Here is a 26,377-nt window from a genome sequence, read left to right as displayed (position 1 = left end):
CAGGGCTGCCGTGAGAACGTGACTGGCCAGGGAGCCGAGGGAGGTCAGGCAGGAGCAGCACTGGCCATCATGGTAAGGAACTGGGTTTTAATTCTGTGGGGACTGTGGGGGTGTGGCATAACCAGAGGTCTGCTCTAAGATGTTCCTGCAACGAGTAGGCATGGTGGATTCTCCTTACCCTTCCTTCATTCTGTAGCACCCTCTTGGCGTTTGGAAAACAAACACAGCTTTCAGCCTTCCCCCACCCAGAAAAAGTAACAAGCCTTGCAGCCTGCTACTGCCCTGCCTGAGTTTTGGCCCACCCCTGGTCTAGCAGCCAATGACTCAGCTCTCCAGGAGCACACGATGCAGCCATCCCAGCAAATAACAACAATAATAGTAATAACGGTCATCTCGGCGATCGGCATGGGCCCAGCAGGGTTGCAGGGGAAGCTGTGATTGTCCACCCCTTGCCTGGAAGATGGATGTAGCCTGCTGCTCAGGGACTGAGGCCACCATGGGGGGGACACGTTGCCAATCCTGCATCTCTCAGGAGCATTTGCAGCTCACTGAGCAGATCCCCATTCCACCCTGAGCCCCTGGACTCCAGGACAGGGTATACTGTCCCAGGCGGGGCTGCTGGGCCTCCTGAGGGCGTGCGGGGCCAGTTCCTTAGAGACTGGGGCTCAGCCAGTGCCCAACTATCATTCCGCCTGCATCCGAAGCCAAGTGCTACTGCTTGGGCATTATTAGGTTTTGATTAGCCAGGCTTTTTCCTGTCCATTAGTGTACATAATTAAGAATTAACTTGCTATACTCTCTCCTCTCGTCGCGGCTCAGAGAGTTTCATGACTTCTGGAGGCTATCTTCTTCTCACACCTCGAGGCAGTTGGCAGGATTCATTCATTTACCCACTGACTCTGTATGGGTGCCTCAGGGATGCCAGCTCCTAGGTTAGCTTGGCGATACACCTCGCCCCTGTGAACAGGGAACATGATGGGCCAGGCCGCTGCCCCAGGGTCTTGAGAGAGGCAGTCAGCAAGTCATGTGAATACACAAGATCAGCTCAGGGAAGGGAGGGCTGTGAAGACAGTACCTCAGGGTGCGGGGACACAGAGTGACAGATGCCTCTTCAGATAGATTCTGTGTGATCGAGTATAGAAGGACAGCCTCTCTGAGATGGTCATTCTTGGTCTGAGAGATGAACAGTGAGCAGCACGTAGTGACCTCAGGTTGGAGCGTTCTTAGCACAGCCAGGGCAAAGGCCCAGAGGCAGCCACCAACTGTTCAGGAACAGAAGGAAGGCCATGGGGCTGAGAAAGGTAAGCCTGGGGAGCCTGTATGAGAGCCGGTGGGAGGTGTGGTCCTGGGCTAGGACTTTGGACATGATTTAAGTTTTTGTTTTTCGTCTTTAATATATTTTTATTGATTTCAGTGAGGAAGGGAGAGGGAGAGAGAGATCAAAACATCAATGATGAGAAAGAATCATTGATTGGCTGCATCCTACACGCTCCCTACTGAGAATCAAGCCCCAAACCTAGGCATATGCCCCAACTGGGAATTGAACCTTGTCCTCCTGGTTCATAGATCAACGCTCAACCACTGAGCCACATCGGCCGGGCAAATTTTGATTTTTTAATTGTAAAATACACATAACATTTACCATCGTAACCATTTTTAAATGTGCGGTTCATTAGTGTTAAGTATATTCACATTGTTGTGCAACCAGTCTCCAAAACTCCTTTCACCTTGCCAAACTGAAACTCTTGGGTATTGTGCACAGTGCTGCTATAAACATCCATGGACGAGGTGCCCATAAAGCAATCCTGTCGCCACTTTCCTGAGCCCCTGGCAACTGCCCTTCTATTTCCTGTCTCTCTGAATCCCCTGGAGGTGGAATCATATAGCACTGGTCTTTTTGTGACTCACTTATTTCACTTAGCAGCATGTGAAAGGTTCATCCGTGTTGGAGCATGTGTCAGGATTTCCTTCCTTTTTTAGGCTGAGTAATATTCCATTGCATGTCTGTACCGCATTTTGGTTATCCATTCCATCATTGAGGGGCACTTGGGTTACTTTCACCTTTTGGCTATTGTGAGTAATGCTGCTGTGAACATGGGTGTACAGCGATTTCAGTTCTTCAGAGTTCCACTTTCCACCCATGCGGTTAGGCTGGGGCCAGCCTGGCCTGGCTTGGCACACAGTGGAAGGCTAGCGGGCCTCACGGGGTGGCCCTTCCCTGTGAGGGCAGGGAGGCTTTGAAAAGCAGGGAGCCCTCCAGCAGCACTGATTGAGCCAAGAGCCCCAAGACCCAGCTTTTAAATCATCCCGAGACCTGAGGAGCTTTTCTTTGCATCTAGAATGTGAGCCATAAACCAGGCTGACTTACAGGCAGCACTTACCCGTCCAGTTGTTCACGGCCAGCGTCCTCTCTGATTGTTTGATGCCTGCACTGTGCCCATTGTTAAATATTTGAATACCATTCTGCTATAAACAAATCTCAGGACTTCCAAACCTGGCTTAGATCAGAGTTTCTTGCAGGGAGAGTAGGGACTACTGTCTAAAAGTTAACGTTCTGGGCTCCCCTCTACTGGCCAGCTGGGTCCGTGGGGCCTGGGAATCTGTATTGTAACAAGCTCCCTGGGTGGGTCTGATGCCAAGGTCTTAGGGAGCGTCTTATGTGGGTTCCCCGAGAAGCAGACCGTGTGATGAGGACCCAAGTACAAATAGTGCATTGGGGAGAGAATTCCAGGAAACACAGGTGGGGAGTGAGGACCTGAAACAAGGAAGGGGAGGAAGCCATACAGATGCATATCAACCGAGTCACCAGGGTGAGAACTAGAGCTGAGCCCCATTGGGGTCACTAAGGGCCAGCGTAGAACATGACCTCTGAGCCAGCCCCTGAGAGGTGAGGGAGCCGGGGCGTTTATCCACAGTCTTAATCAGTCATTCCTTGAGTGCTATCCCCAGGGACAGTTCCCTGGCACTTCCGGTCTGTCCTGTGTGTGCGTGGAGCAGTTGCTGGTGAGAGCCCCAGGCTGGCAGTGGGAGACTGGGCAGGTGTGTGTGATAATGGTTATGTAAGGCGTAGTGGGCGTGGTGCCAATAGCACCAGCTCTGCAGCGCTGTCCAGCTCCCACCATGCAGGGGCGCCGAGCCCCTGTGAATCACTGATTATCCTCTTATGGCCTCATCTATTACTGGTAGAAATGTAGATGGGGCAACTGCTGTGGAAAATAATTTGGTGGTTCCTCAATAAGTTAAATGTAGAATTACCATAAAACTCTGCAATTCCACTCCCAGGTTGATACCCAAACGAATTGAAAGCAAGTGTTTCAATAAAACCTCGTCCACAGATGTTTATAGCAGCACTGTGCACAATACAAACAACCCGAATGTCCATCAGCTGAGGAATGGATAAACAAAATGTGGTACATCCATGCAGCCATAAAAAGCTAGTAAGTACTCATACGTGCTACCACATGGATGAACCTTGGAAACATTATGCTGAGTGAAAGAAGCCGGGCACAAAGACCACATAGGATTCAAAATGTCCAAACCAGGCTGATCCGTAGACAGACAGAAGGTTAGTGGTTGCCACGGGCGAGGAGAGGAGGAATGGGGGAGTGTCTGCCTAATGGGTATGGGGTTTCCTTTTGGGGTGATGAAAATATTCTGGAAACACATTAAGAATTATACAGTTTAAATGATTTAAATGATACATTTATATGTATTTTGCCACAGCAAGGAAGGAAGGAACAAACGAACTCCAGGTGCTGCACAGCCTGGGTTGCAGAGTACACTGTCTGTTTCTCAAGTGAGGAACAACCCCAGAGTGGCCTGTGTACTCCAGGTCACATGGTCAGGGATGGGTCTCCTGAGTGGCTGCTTCTCTGTGCCTGGGGCTGCAGTCGGGCCCCCCATCTTGGCCTCATTTCTATATGAACGGTACAACAGAGGTTGCTGGAAGCTTCCCTGGGGGAAACAAGGCCTCTGTCCTGGAGACAAAGCTATGCCCAGCTTCTGCAGGGTGGCAGAACCGCGCTGGCAGGGGAGATGTGCCCAGCTGGAAAATTGCAGGGCGTCTTGTCTTAAATATAATATTAAATCGGTACCTTTAATTAGTACACTTAGAAAAGGTCACTAGCAATTACCTGGGACACAAAGAAGGCGTGAGCAGGCAAGAGCCGTGAAGAAACCGAAAAGGACCATTTTGAGCAGCACATAATTGAGGGGAAAATGGATAAAAGTCCAGGAAATTACAGGGTGGGTGACAGCAGCTGATGGCCCCATCCCTGTCCTGCCCAGTCCCCCACCCCCACCCCTTTCTGGGAGGGCCTGAGCTTCGGGCCTCAGAGAGCCATTTGGGATATTGGGCTGAGTAGTGGGACCTTGGCTGGAGGGCCAGTGTGGCTTTCCCAGAATCCCATTGGCCGGCCAGAGCTTGGCCCCATAAACCTCCTGGGCTGAGCCCTGAAGGAGGCTGGCAGGTGAAGTGTTTAGTCCAAGGGGGCTGCCGTGGACTCGTTGTGTACTGTGGATAAGCAGGGCCCTGGTGGGCCTCGGTTCCCTCATGTGAATTTCCCCGAGGCATCGGGAAATAACTCAGTGTTCCACAAACTTGTCACTGAAGGACCCTTGAGGGTAATGGAAAGGAAGTGCGTATCCCTGGAAGTCTGGAGGAGATTGGAAAGTCTTTTACAGTTTTGGGTTATGTCTTTAAAAATAGATTAAGTGTTACATTGTGTTCCCAATATATTCCCATTTGCTTTAGTGTAAAATAGCTGCTTGTCACCGAGCAGCACAGATGCTTGGAAAGATGTGCTTGGTTTCTCTATGACGTCACCACGCCCCCTTCCTCATCTAGAAAGAGCACTGTACCAGGAGGCTGAAAGTCTGGAAACTTGGGTTTGGGTCCTGACTCTGTTGCTCATCATTGTACTTTAGGAAAACTGCTTCTCCATCTTTAAAATGGGAAGATTGGGTTCCCCACAAAGTCTCTCAGGTTGTTTCAACTTTGTTCCGTGATTTCATTCCTCCTTCTCTCACTTCTCACCTCCTCCCATCATCACCTGCTTCTCACCTCCTGACCTCCCCTTGGATGCTGCCGTGTCCTACTCTGCTGTGACCATGGAGAGACTGTTTTGCCTCTCTGGGCCTCAACTTCCTAATCTGTAGAATGGGTATAGTGATGACTGCCAAACAGAGCTGCTGGGAGGAATTGTGAATGGGCCTGGCACTGTGTCTGGCATATCATGACAGTCCAATGATTGTCCCATACTGTATCTTCTTTTTCCAAGTGCTGGGCTTCCAGTTAAGGCAGGGGTGGGGAACCTTTTTTCTGCCAAGGACCATTTGGATATTTATAACATCATTTGCTTAATGTAATTCACTTAATATAAATTTATGTCGCTATGAAAAAAGCTCCGAGATTTGTTGAATCTCGAGTCCTGCCTGCAGTTGCCTTGGCAGGGCCAGAGCAAATGATTTCCCGGGACTTGTATGGCCCATAGGCCGGATGCTCCCCACCCCTGAGTGAGGGGTCTGCTAGAGTCACGTCTGGAAGTCCTGAATCTTGCGTTCACAGAGCGTAGTGTTGAGAAGTGTAAAGTTGTGGTAACAAACGTGGACTCGGCCAAGTGCCCAGGCTTTGATTCCAGCTCTGCCATTCCTAACTTTGTGGTTGTTGTAAATTACTTAATCACTCCTTGTTACCTTACCAGTTAAATGGGGAGAGGAACAGTAAGGTTTGAATTATATAGTACACGGAAATCCTTTAGCCCAGTGTCTGGAGTGTGGTTAGTGTTCAGAAATGTTAGCTATCATTGTCATGTTAGAACTGTCCTTTTAAAAGTTCGCCTAGAAGAGCTCATTAGTGTTCTTTTCTAGATAATATTTCCAGAGTTTGGAATCCCTCCTTACTTAGTTTGATCATTTGGAGCTACTCAATAAATATGAGAGTCAGTATTTGCAAAAGAGTGTCCGTCCCATTTGATAGGGTAAACTGAAGCTTTCAAAGAAGTGATTTGCCCAAGGCCATGGTTCTAATTTAATCAGTCCTTTGAGAATCAGATGAAGACTATAGACCCTCTCTGCACAAAATGCCACTGTCGTTCTGCAGACTCCTAAGAGTTTGCACACTTCCTGGGGGTATACGGACCGCCTGAAGCTAAGATGACCAGATGATCCAGTTACCTAGGACCTCCTGGTTTTAGTATGTGCTCTGCCTCTGTCCTGGACAAACCAGGGTGACTGGTCAGCCTACCTGAAGGCCGCCTAGGGAGGGCTGTGACCCCCGGAGATGATACCTTGCACTGGGACTGCTTAGGCGGTGCTGTAGGCCAGGATCCTGGTGCTCACGGTGAACTCTGCCCGGGGCTTTGCTTCCTGGTGAAGGGTGACGCTCCATCTTTTTCTTGGGAACAAGAACTAGATCTCGCCACCCAGTGCTAGACTGGAGTTCCTAGAGGCTGGGCCACATCTTCCTAACCTCTGTGTATCCAGTGCTTACCACAGGCCAGCACCTCGTCACTGTTGAATGAATGGCAGGTTTTGCAAAATATTCTGAGTTAGAAAGGTTGCTTCCATTTGCAAAAGACTAAAATCCAGCTCAGTTGACTCAGGCAGAAAAAAAAGGTGCATATGTGTGTGTGGGGGGTGGGGGGTGGGGATTTATTAGTTCATGTAGCTGAGAAGTCCCAAGGATGGAGCTAATATCAGGCACAGCTGGCTGCAGACCCTCACACCATCTCTCTCCATGCACAATTTGCCCCTGTTTCCCTCCTTGTTCGTCTTATTCTCAAGTAGGCTCTTCCTGTGTGGCGCCAAAGACTGCTGCTAGCGGTGCCACTTTAGCAACCCCCGTGGCAGGAAAGCTCCTCTTTCCCAGTAGTTCCAGCAGAAGTCCCAGGGTTAGCTTTGATTGGCTAGCTTGGGTCACATGCTTATCCCTGAGCCAATCATTGTGACCAGGAAGATGGAATCCTCTGGTTGGCTAGGGCTGAGTTATGTGGCCATCTTGGCACATTAGAATTGAGAGTTTGGGCCCCTGTTCTCATCTGAGCCACTTGGAGAAGGGAGCCTCCAAATTAAAATTAGAAGGGAGGGGGGCAGGCAGAAGTCACAGCTGTCCATTACACACCCAGAACATGGCAAATGATGTTTTCCTGTTGTAAGCGTGTACACACTGTGACCTGTGGCCAGGGGAGCCTGGGTCAGAGCCCAGCACACATGACGGCTTGCAGTAGTCAGTGACCTGCCGGGGATCTCCTGGGTGGCTGCTCCTACTGGGATTCAGCGACCTGAGCAAGGTATGAGGAGTGGACTGACCTCCTGTTTGTGCCTTCTGCTTTCTCCCTTGGCTACTCCAGGTTCCTCTGTGACCCAGTTGCTGGCCCGAGACATGGACAATGACCCCCTGGTGTTTGGCGTGTCTGGTGAGGAGGCCTCCCGCTTCTTTGCTGTGGAGCCTGACACAGGTGTGGTGTGGCTCCGGCAGCCACTGGACAGAGAGGTATGACCTGCCAAGACCCCTGCCTCAGTCCTTTCCTGGAGGGTAGGAACAGACCCTGGGGGAGGATGGGTCATCACCTTTTAGGGGTGTTCCTCTGAGGCCCCATCCTGACCCTGAAGCAGCATCTTCCTGCCTGAATGGGGTCCCTCTTCAAGAGGCAGTGATTTGGGGTTGGAATGGGTGGTTGGGGGTGTCTCCAAGTGAAGGGCAACATTGGGTAGGCAAGAGGGATAGTGATCCTGAGCTCATCCCCTGTAGAATGGGGGCTCCATGGGGTATACTAGTATAAGTCTACTCCTGCCCCAACAAATGTCCCCCTAAAGGATGCAGAAGTTGATGACTCTGTAGCCCTTAGCAAATTAAGGTAAGAGCTTGGACAAAACCCCCACCCCCCTTTCTCCTTACATTTGAGGAAGTGGCCACAGAAGATCACACAGCCATTTAAAGGCAGAGTCCAAATTAGAACCCGACTCTTGACTTCCAATCTGTTGCTCTTTTATGGGTAGAATCCCTGCTCTGAACCTGCTTCCCCAACCCAAGGGGCAAGGCTTGTTTTTTAGGAAAGCCTTCGGGTACCCAGTCCCAGACCAGCCCCCCGGGGCTCAGGACTCAGGACCTCAGCACATCAGCACATCTTTCTAACTCCCCTCCCCCTCCCTCTCCTTTCTTTCAGACCAAATCCGAGTTCACGGTGGAGTTCTCTGTCAGCGACCACCAGGGGGTGAGTATCCCCTGAAGCCCCTGCTGCCCTGAGAGGATTGTCCCTGGGCCCCTGGGGTGGAAAGAAGCTAGAGGTCAAAGCCAACGCCGACTCCCCGCCCTTCTCTTGCCAGGTGATCACGCGGAAGGTGAACATTCAGGTCGGGGACGTGAATGACAACGCGCCCACATTTCACAATCAGCCCTACAGTGTCCGCATCCCTGAGGTAGGAGCCGCTGGGTCACACTTGGGGCACATTGGGGACCTGCTTCTGGGAATGGGGTGAAGAGTCAGCTGGGGCAAGGGCATGTCCACCCTTCCTCTTCTGCCCACACCTCAGCTCAGGCATCTGCTTGGGCGGGCTGAACAGGCTGGCACCTCCGAGGGTATGGGCCCATCTGCTGTCCAGGAGAGTGGGTTGGGGGGAGTCTCGTGCCTGAGAGAGGCCCAGCCCCACAGCTCCAGCTAGAACCAGGGAGTCTGGTGCCTGAGAGAGGGCCAGCCCCACAGCTCCAGCTAGAACCAGGGACAAGACAGAGGTTGGGAGGGACCGGCGTGTGCCCTCTTTCCTTCTGGTCAGAGCCATTGGGGGCCGTGGACAGGTGGGCTGGCAGCCCCAGGCCTTCCTGTAGTCCCAGGAAGGGACTTGCCCTGGTCCTGTGATCCGCGCTGTCCCCCTGGCCCTTGGCTCCTTTGGGTGGTCTGTGTACTCAGAGCGTGTTTGCATGAGTGCATGCGTGTAAAACCAAGCCATTGCTGGTAATTGAGAAGTACCAATTATTGCATTACAAACGGTTCGTTAATAAATTGGCTGCTGGCTCACCACGGCACCAGGATGCTCGTTGCTTGTTGTCGCTCTCCCCAGGGGCTGCTGGCAGTCCTCTGGGCGGGCAGTGAGCGACTCAGAGACCTTGAAGGTGGTGGGTAAAGAGCTTCCAACTGGACGTCCCTCAGGCCTGTCTTCAGGGCTCTGGTTGGGGCAGCAGCGAGGGGCTGAGGTGGGGATGATGGGAGATGGAAGCCGCTGGAGAGAAGCAGGCTGGCACCGCGGCATTTGAGTCCTAGCCTCTTTGTGTTGGATCAGTCATTGGATCGGGAAACCTGGAAGAGTCTTTAGAAAATATCTGTTCCGTTTGTAGATGAGAGAGCTGAGGCTCAGAGTGGTAGAGTGACTTGCCCAAGGTCACACAGCTTAGACGTTGTGCCTCCTGACTCCCAGCACAGCCTCAGATTCCCTCAAGGACGAGGAGACCTTGTTTCATGCCCCTCAAGCTCCTGTTTCTGGCCCTTCTTGCTCAGCTGTGAGCCAAGGGTCCGATGCTTATGCCAGACAGAGGGGAGAGAGGACAAGTGTGCAGGTGGGGACATAACAGAGGCTCCCACGCCCATGCCCTGGTGGGGCAGGATATAATCAGGGAGAGCCCACAGTCCCCAGCATGGGGTGTGGTGCCCTGAGCTGTGGCCGGCGTGCCTGGGACTGCAGCCTGGCTCTGGGCCCCCTCTCATTTGGAAGCCTCCCTAATTTAATTAAGGGTCTCTACGTGCCAGCCTGCACTACAGGCCCGGGCTCGGAAACCAAGGGCACGGCTCGGAGTTAATGAGCCTTGGACCCATTGCTCAGCTGCCATCCTGACAGGCATGGCTGCCCTCTGCCTTCCCTCACAGGGCAGCAGGCAGCAGCGATGGCAAGGGGACAGGAGGTCACAGTCCTCCTCCCAGCCCTGGGCGGGGGCCAGCCTTCTTCTCCCCCTTGCCAGGAGGTATGACCTCCAACACCACCCTGTTGGAATCTCCCGGGATTCTCCAAGGCCTTTGCCTCCCAGGAGAGAGCTGCTTCCATCATTCATTTGTTTAACAAATATTTATTGAGTGTCTGCTGTGGGCTTGGCACTGGGCCAGGCTCTCACTGCACGGAGACATGGGAGGCCAGAGGGATGTGCAAGGACAGGAGCCAAACTAGCGGCAAGAGACCTTACGCTTAGCCCCTGCTCTGCTCCCAGATTGCTGGGTTTCTTTGGACATGTCACTTAACCTCTCTGGACACAGCCCTCTTATCTAATAAAAACAGAAGAAAGGCAGGATAAGGTGCCCATCTGATGGGCAAAGGGTGCACTGAGAGGGGCCAGCTGCGAGGACACACAGTCCTTGGACGCAGGCCCGCATGGTTTACTTGCTCACGTGTAAATATCCCTGGGTCACTTTGCTGGCCTGATACTCGATCGAGGATGCTCGGTGTGGCCAGTGGGGATATGGTGTCAGCTGGATGGAGGCCGGGCCACTCCTGACCTGAGATGGCTTGGCACTGGCCAGTCCTTGTCTGGTGTGGTCACCTGGGCTAGAACTTACTAAGTCTGACTCAGTCCCCAACTTGGGTACCAGCAAAGGACCTGCTGACGCCTGGCCTGGAATTGAGGCCAGGGCCTCCTGTTTGCATTGAGGTTACCCTGGAAACCCCAGGCTTCTGCCCTTGAGAAGTGTGATTTGTGGCAGAGGCCCTGCAGTTTTGAACAGAGTGAGAATGCAAACTAGAGACCCAGGGGAGCACTGTAGATCCTGTGAAGCATCGGTGCTGAGGGGTTGCCAGTGATCAGAGAAATCCCAGCAGGCTTCCTGGAGGAGGAGGTGGGTTTCAACAGAATCTTGCCAAGGTGAGCAGTAGAGCTCCTGTTTTGTATCATGGGAAGAGGAAGACTAGAGATCAAGGCACCTGGGCTCTGGTCCTAACTGTGCTAACAGCTGGTTGGTGGGACTCTGGAACTGTCACTGTCCCTCTGCTGGCTTCAATTCCAATGGCTGTTAAACTAGGGCTTGGACCAGGCTAACGTCCATGATCTGAGGGTGAATCTGGTAGGAGAGGCCCCTTTCTTTCCCTTGGAGCTTCATTATTCCTTGGGTGACGGCAGAGAAGCCCCAGTGGCGGCCTCCCTGCTCTCAGCTTCTCTCTGGCCGTCCCAGCCACCTGCACCTTGTCCCTTACCTTCCCATCCTCCACTTTCCCCACCCCTAGGGGCCCTGATATATTTGGATCTGTTGCGCTCGGAACCCAAGGATAGGCATGGGAACAGGTTACCAGGAGGCAAAGTCTGTGTCTACGTAGGAAGAACTTTCTAAGTAAGACCTGCTCCACATTCTACTTCCCTGCCCTCCTGAGGATGTACTGAGCTCTTCAGCCCTGGAGTTATGCAAGCAGAAGCAGGAGAGCCATGTGTTTCAGAAGCCATTCAGTACTGTTTGAGCAGTGAGGAACCAGAGGGTCCCAAACACAGCACATCAGAATTTCCAGAGTGTGTTTAGGAGGCGTACAGGGTGGGCAAATGTAGGTTTAGAGTCGTGAGTCATCAAAGCAGAGTTTTTGTTTTGTTATTTATTAATATTGTGCTATTTTCCATGCGAACGACCGTAAGCCTGTTTTTGCTCCGCCCTGTATTCCTGGGTCCCTGCAATTATGAATCAGTAGTTTGGGGAGAGCTGGCCTGGGAAGCTGCGTGTTTCACAGGCTGCCCCAGTGACCGCGAGCCCTGGAGCACGACCTCGGGAGCCCTCCCCGCCGAGGGTGTCTGAGAGGTCCTGGGGCAGCCCGACCGTGAGGAGAACTTTCAGCCGGCTCATAGCTGCCTGGAGACATGATCCGTGGAGACCCATGTCCTCGGGTCTGGAATGGGAGTGCGTGGGAGGCAGATCAAGGCCGGGCACTGCCCCTTTCCTGGGAGAAGCTCGCCTGCCCCAGCCCCCCCAAGCCTGCCCCCTCTTTCTCTGGAAGCCCCTGCCCTGGCCTTGGGAGAAGCCAGGCAGGTATGTTTGGGTTTGTTTGTTCTCGTTCCCCTCCTGCCCACCCCTCTCCCCTCACTAAGCTGTTCTCCGTGTAATTATCCATTTTATCAGGGTGAAAGGCCCTGCAATTCACTTGTCGAAGCCCTAACGAGGCAGCGTGGATGCTTTCAAGTCCGTAAAGAAAAGGGAAATCCTGCTAGAATTGGCAACTTAATTCACCAAGCCAGCCTCGACAGACCTCATTAAGTCCCCGTGTATTCATTTCAGGCTAATGGCTGTCATGCTGACTGCTGTTTGATTTGCTGTAATAGACTTTTATGTCGTTCCAATTTGCTCAAACGTGTTTGCCTGTGTCTGTGCCCAGCAGTGCTGCTTCAGTACCTCCGCTCGGGGTGCGTGCCCGCCTTGCTGACCTTCAGCGCTGCCCCATCCTGTCCTGTCCCTCTCCTCCTGGTGCCACGCTATCGGCCCCCCAGGTGTGCCCTGGGGAGCTGCTTTCCCCGGAGCCAGGGGGTTCGGGCTGGAGGATGGATGTGAGTTAGAAGTCAGATGATGCCAGGTGGCTCCTTGAATCAAGGATCAAGGAGTGCCTTTGCCGTTTCAGGGATGCCATGTCCTTGAAGTTCTGACAAGTTCAGCTGGGCTGTCGAGGCTTTTATCCATCTGGCCTCAGCCTACATATCCCAGCTTACCTCCTGGTAGTCCTCCACCTGGGCGCCCCTGTCAGCCCAGGGGTCAGTTCACTTGTGTCTGTTTGTCTCTCCTTGCCCGCACTGGCACACACACGGTACTGTTCTAACAAGTACTGGAGTGTTTTTCTTCTCCCAGCCAAACCCAGTTCTGCCCGTCCGTCAAAGCCCAGATTGATCCATGTGCCCTGATCCACTCAATTTTTTTTTTAAATGAGCTCAACAAACATCTGTCAGATGGCTATGGAGCAGGGCCCGGGGATTCCAAGCTGACTTGGACATGCAGGGTAGAGAAAAAGGACTCTCCCTTTTGCCAGCTGTGCCACTTTGGATGGTGACTTAACCTCTCCAGCCCTCAGCTTTCTTATCGAGGAGATGGACAACAGTGTTTGCCTTGTGGGGGTCTTTGTGCGAGCTGGACCGAAGTGGCGGGAAAGGCCCTTAGCCCAGTTTTGGCTCATGTATAAGCAGTAAAATGCTGGTGATTAAGGTGATTTTATAGAGAGAAAGACAAGTGAGCGGATGTCTAGCTACATCTAAATATATTAAAAGCCAGGATAGGTGAGGGTGTGCAAAGCGGATGGAAGTACTGTGGAAGGAGTGGCCGGTCTGTACACAGGGGCTGTTGATGTGGGACCTTACAGGACGAATGGAGTTTGTTCGTCAGAGATTATGATGTCTCTGAATATCATGTACCTTCTGAGATCCTTTAGCCTCTTTTCCTATATTGCAATTTCCCAAAGAGGAAAGTGAACTCTACCCCCTGACAAGAGATCCTGTTCAGGAGGGACAGTGGCTGTGTGCGTATGTGTGTTCCTCGTAGGTGCCCGCTGTTACCTCGTGGAAATAAAGCTGGGCTGGAAGTGTGCTCCTGGGTCCCGGCTAAGGTCTCTGTGACAGATGGGTCCTGCATAGATCTTTGTCACGGGTGGCTTCAGGTGACCAGCTATGAGGTAGGGATGAGGCTGAAGGAGGGGAGGGGTGCAGCTGGGACAAGATGACAGTGGCCTTAGAAATTGAGTGTCCTTGCCTGAGCCTCAAAGCTGGCTGGGGGTAAGGTCAGACCCAGATCCCAGGCCTTCTGACCTGGGTCCCACTAGGCCGCACCATCTCTCCGCATCACTTAATAGGAACAGATAATTGTTACTTATTCCCTGCATCTCCTTCATAGGGGTGGGGAATCAGGGAGAAGAGTATCCTAGATGATCATTTGTCAATGAAACAAAATAATTGATTTCTAAGGTAATAATAATGTTGATGTTGTTATTGCTATTATTGAGAGTTTCCTATGTGCCTGACACTGTGCTTTTCATGTGGGGACTCACTGAGCCCTAACCACCACCTGGTGGTAGTCACACTGCTATTCCCATCCAATAGAAGTGGACATAGAGGCAGAGAGGTTTCTTGCCCAAAGCTAGTCAAGAATGGAGCCAGGATTAGGAGCCAGGTCTGGTTATGTGACTTCGGGCAGGTAGCCTCAATTCTATGGAAATGATGAGCCCTGCCTCGCAGAATGGCTGTGAGGATTAAAGCAAATGGGATCATGTATGGGTAAGTGCCCAGTGAATGGCCGTGGCCATAGTTGTTTGTATGTCTGTCTCTCCTGCCAGACTGAGCAGGGACTGAGCTTGGTCGTCTGTGTGTCCTCAGCACCCAGATGGGGGCCTGGCCCATGGACGTGAACTTCACAAATGGACAGAGCACTGCTGCGCCCTCTGCCTCTTGGGAGGGCAGACAGCAGGAGCCTTTGTGCAGAGTACTTTGTCCCCGCCATCTTGTTTCCCCAGGCAAGGGGTCCTTTCCTGCTCACAATCCAGGGTGGCGGGAAGGAGTAGCCAGGCCTGTGCTGAGCGGGAGAGGGTGCTCACACATGGGCAACCCCCACCTCCGCCCATATCCACACTGCACTTTCCTCCCAGCACACCCCAGAGCTTACTGCTGGTGCTCACTGGTGCCCTCTGTTGCCTACCATTCCTGAACCTCAGCCATGCCATATCCTGTGCTGTGAGCATGTGGGGAGCAAGGAGTGGTGGCCAGGCGAGACCCAGAGCATGCAGAGATAGACTTGGCCGAACTTATTAGTGCCTGCTGGGCTCAACAGCAGTGCCCCGAGCTGTCCTCCTCGAAGCGTGCCCATCAGACGCTGAATGACTTATAAACTGCATCCTCAGGTTGCTGCAAGAGGTGGGGGGTACAGGCAGCTCCCAATGACTCGTGCCTGCCGTTCCCCGAAGGTATCAGCTCTGCTCACGAGAGGGTGGGCTCCCTTGCCAGGAGCGGCAAACCCTTGACAGGCCATATTAATTTATTCCTCAGGGCCTTGGTGCCTGGTGCCCCCCTCTGCATCTATAACCACCCGCCTATTGATCTGGGAGAGGAAGACCAATAAATCATCTCAGGGGCTCTGGATCCTGCTGGCCAGAGCCAAAGCAGTTGTTCGCGGCAGCCCCAGGCCATGTCTCTGTCCCCCTGCGAGCACCCTGAGTGCTTGTGCCTTCTCTGGTCTCCTCCCACTGTCTGTCAGCAACTGACAATGCCTCCTCCCTCACAGCAGGCAGGTGTATAGCCTGCAGCAGCCCGGACTGCAAGCTTTGGGCTTGTAGCAGTGGAGTGACATATGCACGTGGGCAAAGCAATAAGGCCACCTGTTTGTACATAGTTTTGCAGTGTTGTGTGCATGTATGGTGGTGTGTACATGCATGTGGGTCTGTGTGGTGGTGTGTGCATGTATGTGTGTATATGTGGTGGTGGTGGTGGTGGTGGTGTGTGTGTGTACTTATTTAAGTGATATCTTCTCTATATCCGAGTATGTACTCCATCTTTCATTTGTCCTATGACAACCCTTTAAGTTAGGGGAGAATTATCCTTCCATTTTAGAGATGAGAAAAATGGAGACAAGTCAAGTTCACTGATGTCTCCAAGTCCCCCAGAGTCAGATATGCTTTCAACCAGAGCCATGGTCTTGTTCTTTCTTATTTTTCAGCATTTTTGCATGTGTCTTTTTGCAACTTTGCCATGGCCTGCTTGGAATTTGCCAAAAGTTGCAGGGATGAGGCTTTGAGACAGCCGGGATAGGGGACCCTGGGCCTGGTACACGGGCTAAGGACTGTCACACACACCCTTACACAGGCTGCCAGGGTCAGGTGGAGAAATGTCACTCAGAGCCCATGAGAGTGAGGACCGCCTGGGTGGTCAGGACCCAGCCGTGGTCATTGTGACACTGTCTCCTTGTGACCTTAGGGGTTAGGTCACTCCCAGAGGCAGCCTCTAAGATTTTGGTCCCTGAATGTGCACACAACATAGCTCCTGAGGAACAGGAGACCCACGGACATGGGTAAGTGCCATCCGGCTCCCCCTGCCTGCGGGGAAGGTTCAGCATCCTCCTCCTGGTCTCAGGTGCTCAAGAGAGAATGAATGGAGCCCCTCAAAACCAGGGCCAAAGAGCTCAGCTCAGAGCCACTCCGAAGCTCCTTGCTCCCTCCTCCACCCCGTAGAGTGAAGCCAAGTCCCCCAGGTCCCTGTGACCCCTGCAGCACGTCCTCATTCCATGCCCGTGGGCACGTGGTCAGGGCTGGGGGTGTCCTCCTCCACCCTCACCATGAGGATAGAGGACAGCGCGGGAGCAGGAGAGTGATGGAGCCCAGATGTAATGAAAATTACGATTTTGTTTGAATGGTAAGAGTGTTCTTAATTACATCGGTTTCCTCACCGATTCTGGCGGGGAGTCTTCGGGGACCCATATAATTCTATTGCAGTGACTGCAGGAGCCTCTGCCATGAATATGAAGCAGGGGACTATGTGTGGAGCGTTCCCCTGCATTAGCGATCCCCCGGCACGTGAAGGGACACCTTTTATTGTGCCCCCCCTCCCCTTTAAATAAACGCACTCTAAATGGAAGGAGATGCTAGCTGCCGGCGAGATGTTCCTGCCCCATTGTTGAGCTGTCAGCCTCACGTTCATCTGTCCTCTTTCATCTCTCTCTCTCTCTTAAATGATCTCCTTCCCCAGTGGTGGGGCTTGTGGAAGGAAGGATGCAGCTCTTCTGCCTGAACCCCTTTTTCTCCAGGCTGTGGGGTCTCCTCAGACACAGGGTGGGGGGCAGGCTTAGGAACTGATGGTGGAAGAAGGCCCCCCGTGTAGCAGGACCGGCTCTGGCTTTACTGCGTGAGGATTCGTGCCACTGCTGTGACGTGCCTCCTGCTGCGTGCTGTGATGGAGCCATGCACACAAGCTCCAGCTTCAAACTGGGAGGCCGTGAGCAAGGAGTTTATTAGCCTCTCAGAGCCTTAGTTTCTTCATCTGTAAAATGGGGAGACACTGGGGTTGTTGTAAAAGTTCTACTGTGGGAGCACTTGTATGAAGCACCACACACAGGGTAACTGATTGGTAGTCCGATGGTTACGAAAAGTCCTTGGAGAGCTTTGAGAAGGTTGAAGTCCCCAGAACTGAACAGGTAGGCTCTGTTGCTACGAACTGACTGGTTGATATTGGGGTATTAGTGATCAAGAAGCATATATAGTCTGGTAGGAGACAGGCAACGTGGAAAATGACAAAGGGGAAAAAATGGAACTAGAGTCACCTAGAAATCCTATATAATAAAGAGCTAATATGCAAATTGACCATCACTCCACACAAGATGGCAGCCCCATGTGGTCAAAGATGGCCGGCAGGGGAGGGCAGTTGTGGGGTGATCAGGCCAGCAGGGGAGGGCAGTTGGGAGGGACCAGGCCAGCAGGGGAGGGCAGTTGGGAGTGACCAGGCCTGCAGGGGAGGGCAGTTGGGAGGGACAAGGACAGCAGGGGAGGGCAGTTGGGGGTGACCAGGCCAGCAGTGGAGGGCAGCTGGGGGTGACCAGGCCAGCAGGGAAGGGCAGTTAGGAGTGACCAGGCCTGCAGGGGAGGCAGTTGGGAGTGACCAGGCCTGCAGGGGAGGGCAGTTGGGGGGGACCAGGCTGGCAGGGGAGGGCAGTTGGGGGGGACCAGGCCAACAGGGGAGGGCAGTTAGGGGCAATCGGGCTGGCAGGGGAGGGCAGTTAGGGGCAACCAGGTTGGCAAGGGAGGGAAGTTAGGGGTGACCAGGCCAGCAGGGGAGGACAGTTGGGAGCGACCAGGCCTGCAGGAGAGGACAGTTAGGGGCGACCAGGCCTGCAGGGGAGGGCAGTGGGGGCAACCAGGCTGGTAAAGGAGGGATGTTAGGGGTGACTGGGCCAGCAGGGGAGGACAGTTAAGGCCAACCAGGCCGGCAAGGGAGGGCAGTTAGGGTGACCAGGCCAGCAGGGGAGGGTAGTTAGGGGCAATCAGGCTGGCAGGGGAGCAGTTAGGCATTGATCAGGCTGGCAAGGGAGTGGTTAGGGGGTGATCAGGCTGGCAGGCAGAGCGGTGAGGGGCAATCAGGCAGGCAGGCAGGTGAGTGGTTGGGAACCAGCAGTCCTGGATTGTGAGAGGGATGTCCCACCAGGATCGGGCCCAAATGGGCAGTCGGACATCCCTCAAGGGGTTCCAGATTGGAGAGGGTGCAGGCTGGGCTCAGGGATACACACACACCCCGTGCACGAATTTCATGCACCAGGCCTCTAGTAATTAATAATAGACCGAGAGCATGCCAAATGGACTCCTTAAAACTGGTACAAGAGGGGCCGTCAGGGAGACTTCATCCAACCACACATTCTGTAGAGATTAACAAAACCTGAGGGGGCAAACGATTTGCCCCAGCTCCCCAGTAAATCAGTGGCAAATCAGGAAAGACGGAAGGCAATCTGGAAGGTTCTCAGGGAATGGTTTCTGGAACCCACAAGGCTGAGCCCATCCCTGGGCTGGAGGCACATGCCGGATGTCTGGAACTGGGGTGAGAGTGGGGGTGTGCTGGCTCCTGCAGCCCCTCCAAGCCCAAGAGCAGCCGCCTGGTGGGCTGATCCCCAGTGCAGGGCTCAGGCCCACGCGAGCCTGTCGGCGGGCCGTCAGCCTGCCCTGCTCTTTCTCCTGTTCGCAGGGGCTCTGGGCTTTTGTCTCAACCCCTCTCCTTCCCTGAACAAGTTCAGTTCTTGTCAAAACAGCTTGGGGACCGGCCTGGCAGCCCCGTGACATTGAGGCCCCCCACCCACCCAATTGGCTTGTTTTGACGTGTTTGCAGGCTGCCTGGCCCACCTTGCTTTCAACCATGAGAGGGGAAACGAGGGAGAGACAGAGAGCTCTTGGTTGATGGAATCATTGTAATTTCTCTGATTCCTTAGCAGCCTTTAATTACTTTGCAACTTTGTGGCGCTGGCTGGAAGCCGGGAGGGGCTGGGCTCTCCCTCTTGATAATAACCTTAAGTGAAGCCTCCTGTCTGTCTATTAAAAAGCCCACTCTTCTCTCCAGAGGCGATCATGCAGCCGAGAGATGTCGCCCAGGCCGTAATCACTAGGTACAATGTAATCGTCCCCGCTCACTGTCTTCATCGGTCGGACAGCCCACCTCCCAGCACCGGGACTGCCAGCCTCGAAGAGTCGATGCCCAGCCACATCCTTGTCCAGGGTGGTCACAGGCTCAGGCTGGTCCCCCTCCCAACCCTGCCTCCGAAAGGAAATGGCACAGAGGCCTCTGCCCTGACCGCCGCGCCCCCCAGCCCCCCCCCCCCCCCCCGCTCCAGGTGCCTCCCCATTCCCAGCACAAACCCTGTGTGATAGAAACCCAGCCATTTGCATGAGGCTTTGAGCACCAGGCTTTCCTGTCTTCCTGTCCTCCATCCTCACTGTAGGTGGTCACTTTCCTGCCACTGGCCTTTGTTCATGCCAAGCCCTCCCGTGCTCTCACCCAAGCTCACTGCACCACCTTCCTTCCCACCATTTAGCCACACCCTAGTCTCCCTCCCTCAGGACAGTCCGTGGGAGAGGCCTGGGCCGGGTGGCCCTCTCTGTTTCCATTCTACAGACAAGACAGCATCAGGGAAGTCAGAAGACTTGCCAGGGTGTTCCCTTCGGAAGTACCCGGCTGGGACCTAATCCCAGGCCCTTCACTCCGTCTTCTCTCCGCTGGCCCTAAAGGCTCAGGCCTCCTCCGTCCCTGCCTTTGGAGTTGCTCCTACACCAGCTCCATTCACTCTGGCTGCTAAACCTCACTCCCAGGCCACCCTCTGCCTCCTGACCTTGGCCTGGCCTTTCCTTCCTGGAGTGGCCCCAGGTTTGGGGTGCTGAACTTGCCTTGGGCTGGCTGAGCCAGTGGCTCTCAGCCAGTTAGAGTGGGGTGAGCTCTGACCTGGAGAAGGCCAGAGCCCCACCATCTGGGGCTGGCAGACTTGGGTGAGTCGCTCTCCCCTTCCAGGGCTCCATGTGCCCCTCTGTTAAATGGGACTGGGGGTCCTAGGCCTGTCCACCCCATCATGGAGACCAAGGACAGGGCCGACAGGAAGGCCTCGAGCTTAAAGCCTCACGCAAGCGGGACAGGTGAACCCCTGGAGTATTTTCTCCAGTGACCCCCACTCTGGACCCATGTGTTTTCTTTCTTGGAGAGGGGGAGGGGTCTGTGCCTTACAGAGACGTGAACAGTCGTATAAGTGTTCAGGTTTATGAGTTATCGCAAAGCAACCACATTCGTGCAACCACACCTGCCTCACAGCACAGAGCCTCCCCAGCACGTAGCCGCCTGGTGACCTCCCACCCCTCCTCTGACAGCAGCCACCATCCGGCTTCTAACCCCATGGATCACTTCTGCCCGTTTTCGTTGTATTACACACATAGTGTGATTTTTAGTGTCACCTAAGCCCCTGGAACCGGCAGCCAGCTTCCTCCTGGAGGTGGCTTCCCACAGTGGTTGCACAGTGGTTAACAGTTTACATCTTGGTCTCACTGCTCACATCTTGGAGCCCCTGTGAAACGTCCTGTCTCTAGAAAATGGGTGTGGTGCTGACGCAGGGTGCCAGCATGCAGGTGACATGAGACAATGCATGTGCCACGCTCAGTTGACAGCTTACACATGATGAGACTTGGAGGACTGTCCTCCAGACAGCCTCTCTCTGGCCGGGGGTCATCTCTGTAGGCGAATATAGAGCTGCCCAGGTGCTGGGTCAGGAGGCTGCATGGGGGCAGGGAGTCACAGGAAGCCGAGTGGGGTGGGTGACACTTGGGTTGAGAGGAAGGGAAAGGGGGGAAAGGAGGGTCTCTTTCCTCATCCTGTCTCCTTGGATCCTCACATGTGGGTAAGAAAGGTGTGGTTGTTCTCATATTATGGCTGGAGAAATGGGCCCAGAGAGGTTCAGTGACTTGCCCAAGGTCACAGAGCTAGTCATGCGTTTTATCCCCAGCACATGCACTCAGGGTTTGGGGTTTACTGTACGTCTGCTGCCTTCGGAGGAGCAGCCCTGAGCCTGGAGAAGGCAGAGGGGAGGGTGTTTGGAAGGACAAGGATTCTTCTGGAGTGACCCTTATTGTGTTCCCGACCGCCCACCTCCCACGAGCTGCGGCTCAAATCAGCAAGCCCATCTCAGGCTGCACAGGAAAACACAGAAATCTTCACAGGTTCCTGAGCAGCTTGAAGTGATTGGGTTTTTTTTTTTTTTCTTTTCTTTTCTTTTTCTTTTTCTTTCCTGGTCAGGGTTGGGGTAAGGCCAGGGCAATGGGGGAGAATAATAAATTCTCTTAAGGCCTTGTCTTTCTCGCCACCTCCCCAAATCATCGGATCCCCCAATCTCAAGGGCCAGCAGACCTTTAAAAAAAAAAAAAAAAGCCACCCAACACAGCCCAAAAGATAGAGATGGAGGGAAATGCAACAGCAGCTATTGGGGCGGAAAGCCCTAAATGGTGTGGAAGTAATGCCTAAAGTGTGCTGGCGATTACAGGCATTTCCACGGAGCCACGCTCCTCGGGCTACATGGGTCGGTGCCAGCAGCCGCCAGGAAATAAATAAATAAGTGAGCAAGCCTCAGAGATCCCGTTGACTGTTGCTGTGCAGAGGGAGGGATGGGGCAGGTCACTGGTGAGGGGTGGAAGGAGGGTAGACGGGCTCATTCATTTGTTCTCCCTGCATCCATTCATTCAACTGGACTGAGTGCCTGTGAGGTGCCCGGGATGTTGCTAAAGTTTTCCCATGGTATTCTGAGGCTGGTAGCCAGAGTCCCACCAAGCTGGCAGGGCCTGACCCCCACCCCCTCCCCAGCCTCCCCTTGACTCTGCTTTCCGTGCCACAGGGTCTTTGCACAGCCACCCCTCCTCCCCCGCTTTTCATGACCTCCTACATCCCCTGAGGCCTTCATCCCTGATTGATCCTTCCCAGGCATCACTGAGATCCCTCCCAGTGCAGAACAGATCCTTGTGGTCCTGACCTTCGGAGCCGCATAGCTATGAGCCATGGAATTCCTCACTTATTGGCAGAACTATCTGATCACTCCTGGGCTCCCACAGGAAGTGGTGGGCTCTGTGAGAGCAGGTCACGTCCATGAGGCTGTCTTTCCAACAGTGGACCCTCAGGACCTGGCTCCCAGTGGGGACTCAGTAGAGGTCTGTTGCACAATGTGGTTTATACGTTGTCTTCAGGGAGCCTCTCCTCTCCTGTCCTCTGCGGCCTGCCTCCCTTCAGAGGGAAATCGCATGAGCCAGTCCTTGGTGCTCTGGTCCCAAGCCCGCTGCTTAAGGCGTCTCAGAAGGCTGGGCACCTCCCACCGAGGCCTGCAGAGAAGCGCCACGCCCGTCTCACCAGTTCACAGGCCGCCAGGGCTGCTGGAGGAAAGGGTGTCACCTGACCGGGCTGGGGAAGGGTAGACAGCAGAGTAGCCCCAAAGATGTCCATGTCCTCATCCTGGGAACGTGTGACCATGTTTCCTCACATGGCAAAAGGGACTTGGCAGACGCGATGAAGTACGTTCACGGGGAGATATCCCGGCTTATCTGTGTGGGCCCAGTATAATCATAAGGCTCCTTTAAGGCAGGTAGGGCACTCAGAGAGGGGGATGTGACAGGGAGGAGGAGGTCAGAGAGCACTTTGCAGGTGTTGCACTGCTGGCCTGACCATAGCAGATGAGGCCTTGAGACCAGGAACGTAGGAGGCCTGGAGAAACCGGAAAAGGCTCCCTGAGAGCTTCCAAAAGGCACGCGGGCCTGCTGACCCCTTGATTTTAGTCCAGGAGGGTGCATTTTGGACTTCTGGCCCCCAGAACTGTGAGACGATAAACTTGAGTTATTAAGCCACTGAGCTTGTGGTAATTTGTTTCAGCAGCGATAGGAAACGGATCCCCAGGGAACTTTGAAGGCAGAGCAATAGGGCATGCATCCTACAGTGCACCCCTCAGCACCCGGAGCTCTAGTTCACTCACTCCTTGGGGGCCCTTCCGGCGGAGGATTGGTGCCCCCAGAGGTGGGTGGTCTGGACATAGGTGTGCAGCTGGTGGTTGTCAGGATGGCCCACGAGGGCCAGCTGTGGTCAGGACCCAGAGCTGGGGAGGGCAGTTGGCTGGGAAGGGGCCCTGAAGAAGCAGGAGGGTGAGGTGGGGGACCCCGAGAGCCGGTGCAGTGGGGGTGAGCGAGGGAGAGCTTGCAGATGGGGGTGGTGGAGAATTGTGCTGAAAGAATGGGCTGCCATGCTGCTGGGACCCCAAGAGAACCTCCCCGGTGCAGAGAGGGGGGCTTAGCAGGTGCCTCATTTCTGGAGACGCTGCTGGGAAAGCCTGCCTCTTAGACCAGCCAGCTCAGAGACCACAGAGAGGAACCTGCTTTGCTTGCACCAGAGTAGAAATGGGATGCAGGAGTGTTGGTTCCATGTGCCCGACCCACCCTCCTGCCTGCCTTCACTTATTTATCACACATCCCCCGGGTGTCTGCCTGCTGGATGCCAAGGTGCTGGGAGGAATGAGACACGGCCCCTTGCCCAGCCCTGCGTACCCACAGTGGCACCCTTTAAAACAGGACGGGAGGCCAGTGCTCGAGGACCTGGGCAGCCACCACCGAAGCTTGGTCCCTCTGGTTGCTGAGAGGCAGAGCATGGCCGTTCACCCATCCCAGGGTTAGCGCTACAGGAAAGCCGGGCCCTGCCCCTCCACCCTGTCCTGGTTCCCAAGCCCCTTGTCCTCCTGAGGCAAGTATTACTATAAAGCACGTCTCCCTCCAGGCAGCAGAATTGGACAAACGAGCTCACAATGAGCTTGGCAAATTGGTTCTCTCTGCTCTGCCTCACTCCTCCCTGCCCCGCCCCTCCCAGCCCCGCCCCTCCCGGCCTGCAGCAGCTCGGGGCTCCCCATCTGCTTTTTATCTGAGGTGGGTGGAGGCTCACAAGATAGAAAAGGCCCTTCTGGAGATCTCGCTGGCACTGCTGAGGAGAGGCCGGGCACAGGCCCGTAGCAGGCCTGGCGGGGGCTCGGTGACCACGCATGCCCCTCTCTTCCCCTCCAGCTCTATCTATACCATTTCTCTGGTACATGGGTCGTCCTGGTCCTAAGTTCCAGGACCCAGGACCTGATTCTAGATGGGGTCTGCATCTCACAAGTCCTTGAACCCGAAGGCCTCGTGGCGCCGGGCATAGGGAAAACACTGAGTAACAATATCTAAGCCATAACGCGGACTTACATTCGCTGGTGTACATTTTATAAGCAATCTGTGGCGTAGGTGCTGGGATTATCCCCGTTTTGAAGATGGGGCGCCTGAGGCTCAGAGAGGTTAAACAGTTGCAGAGCTGGGCTGTGAACCCAGCCGGTGCACCCCCAGGCTCCTCTGTGCTACACCTCTGTTGACAGTGGGCTGAGGGGCTGGGCCATGGAGGTCTTGCACATCAAGTGAACGTGCCCTGGACCCCAGAGAACCCAGCAGGCAGCAGGCCTTCGTGAGAGGGCTGCTGGGCTCCTAGGGCAGGACCCGGGCTGTGGCTCCTTGCAACCTCCCTCGGTCTCCTCTCATCCTTCTCTGCAGCAGTGCCAGTGCCGTGGCCAGCATGGGACAGAGATGCCAGTGCTGTGGCCAGCATGGGACAGAGATGCCAGTGCTGTGGCCAGCATGGGACAGAGAGGGTGGGGATGCCAGCCACCACTCCCAGTCTATAGAGTCAGGCTGGGCAGCACGCTCCTGGAGAGACGGCCCTCCCACCCCTGCACCCGTGCACGCACGCATGCACACCCCTCAGGCATGACGGAGCCCTGCCTGCTTCTGTCCCTCATGTCTCCCTCACAGGTCAGCGCCCTGGAGTGGTAAATCATGAACAAGATCGACCACAGCCAGCAGGAGGCCAGGGGGACACAGGGAGGGGACGCTGCACCAAAGCTGTTAGCACCAAGCTGGCCAGGCAGAGGAAAGCACAGCTGATTGGGAGAGAGCGGGCCAGCCTCCTCTGGCACTGCTCTGTAGCCCTTCATGTGTGACATGGGACAGGGCACACCCATGGGACATGTGTGCTCACTGAGAATTCACTGAGCATGCAGGATGCGCGGCATGGGTACCTGGTTATTTCCCCTCCAAGGAGAACACTCTTCAGATGGGACAGTCTCTTCATGTGTAGGACAGTGGAGAGAAGTTTGTTTCTGCTGGATTCCTCGGAGTGGAGCACTTCTCGTCCCCTGTTGCCATGGCAGCAGTGTATCGTAGGAGCACTAGACTGGGATGCTTCCAGATGTCGTTGGGCCTCTCCTTTCTTCTCCCTGGGCCCCATTTACCCACCTGTGCAGGGGGCAGTAACCTTAGCTCTGGCTGGCGTCCTGGCTAATCAGGGTTGTTGTAAGAAACAGAGGAGCCAATGATGAAATGACATGTGAACCAAGACCCAGTTCCCCAGGATGTGGCTGCACGCTGCCATCGGCCATGGCTCCGCGAGGGGTCTGGGTGGCATTCCTGCCCCAGGAGGAGAAGACAGAGCTAGTGTTGTGGCAGAGAAGGCCACCCTGCAGCATGGGCTTGGGTCTCAGTGTCCTCTCCCCCAGGTCAAGGGTCAGTCAGTCCCAATACTTGACGAGCAGAGGTGGGACGTGTGTTGGTAAACTGGAGCCTGGGACCCCAGTGCCTTCTCTGTGCAGTGTGTCTTGGGACGGGTCCCTTCCCATAGTCACCTGGAGGGCGGGCAGGCGAGCAGGCCGTCCCTTCTGCACGGCTGGCCTTGCAGCTGGCCTGCGGCAGACACAGCTTTTTTGTTTTTGGTTAAAAAGCCTCATTGGAGCGTTATGATATTGGAATGTGAAGGGTAATTGAGCTGAAAGCTATTCTCTTCCTGCGGCCGGCACGATGGGAGTGATTGAGGCGCCCGGGCCTGCGCACCAGCCTGGGAATCCTGATGAAAGGTCTGTGCAGAGACGGGGGGTGGATGGACGGAGTGGAGCCAGGCCCCCAGAACCCTATTCCCCACCCAGGACCCAGGCCTGCCCCTCAGCGTGCTCCCTGGCATTCGGAGCTGATAGCCACGGCCCCGTGTGCTGGGGATGGGTGGAGGGTCTCGTGACAGGTGCGTGAAGAGGGGCCTGGGTACAGGCAGAACAGGCTATTGCCTGCATTCTCTCCCCTCCTCCCTGCTTCGTCTTCTCCTGATAGGACTCATCTCCGGCCCCTCGTCTGCAAGGGGGTCTCCCTCTCTGCTCTCTGCAGCTCCTCCTCCTCATGCTCTGCCTTACCTCTGCCCGTGTTTTCTAAGCCATTTTAATGCCCATGTGAGTCACCCGAGGCCCTTGTGACACTGAAGCCCCTGGCTCAGTGGGCCTGGGTGGGCCTGAGCCTTTCTACCAAGCTCCCACATGATGCCCACGCGGCTGGTCCTCCCATCTCACCTTGAGGAGTAAGGTTCTAGGAA

General features: G+C 54.6%; 1 protein-coding gene across 3 annotated transcripts in view; it reads left to right on the top strand.

The window, feature by feature from the left end:
• The window catches only part of CDH23 (cadherin related 23), a 363,598-nt gene that overhangs the window by 64,669 nt on the left and 272,552 nt on the right, over positions 1-26,377 (top strand). For all 3 annotated transcript variants that reach the window (XM_028151376.2, XM_054728837.1, XM_054728836.1), the window contains exons 3-5: positions 7,350-7,492; positions 8,166-8,213; positions 8,326-8,418. In XM_028151376.2, the coding sequence (XP_028007177.2) occupies positions 7,350-7,492; positions 8,166-8,213; positions 8,326-8,418 (284 nt within the window). The remainder of the gene's footprint in view (positions 1-7,349; positions 7,493-8,165; positions 8,214-8,325; positions 8,419-26,377) is intronic.

This window comes from Eptesicus fuscus, chromosome 17 (assembly GCF_027574615.1).
Source record: "Eptesicus fuscus isolate TK198812 chromosome 17, DD_ASM_mEF_20220401, whole genome shotgun sequence".
In the NCBI taxonomy this organism is placed as follows: Eukaryota; Metazoa; Chordata; class Mammalia; order Chiroptera; family Vespertilionidae; genus Eptesicus; species Eptesicus fuscus.
The sequence above is the reverse complement of the archived record's forward strand: the minus strand, read 5'-3'. Positions and strand labels throughout refer to the sequence as shown.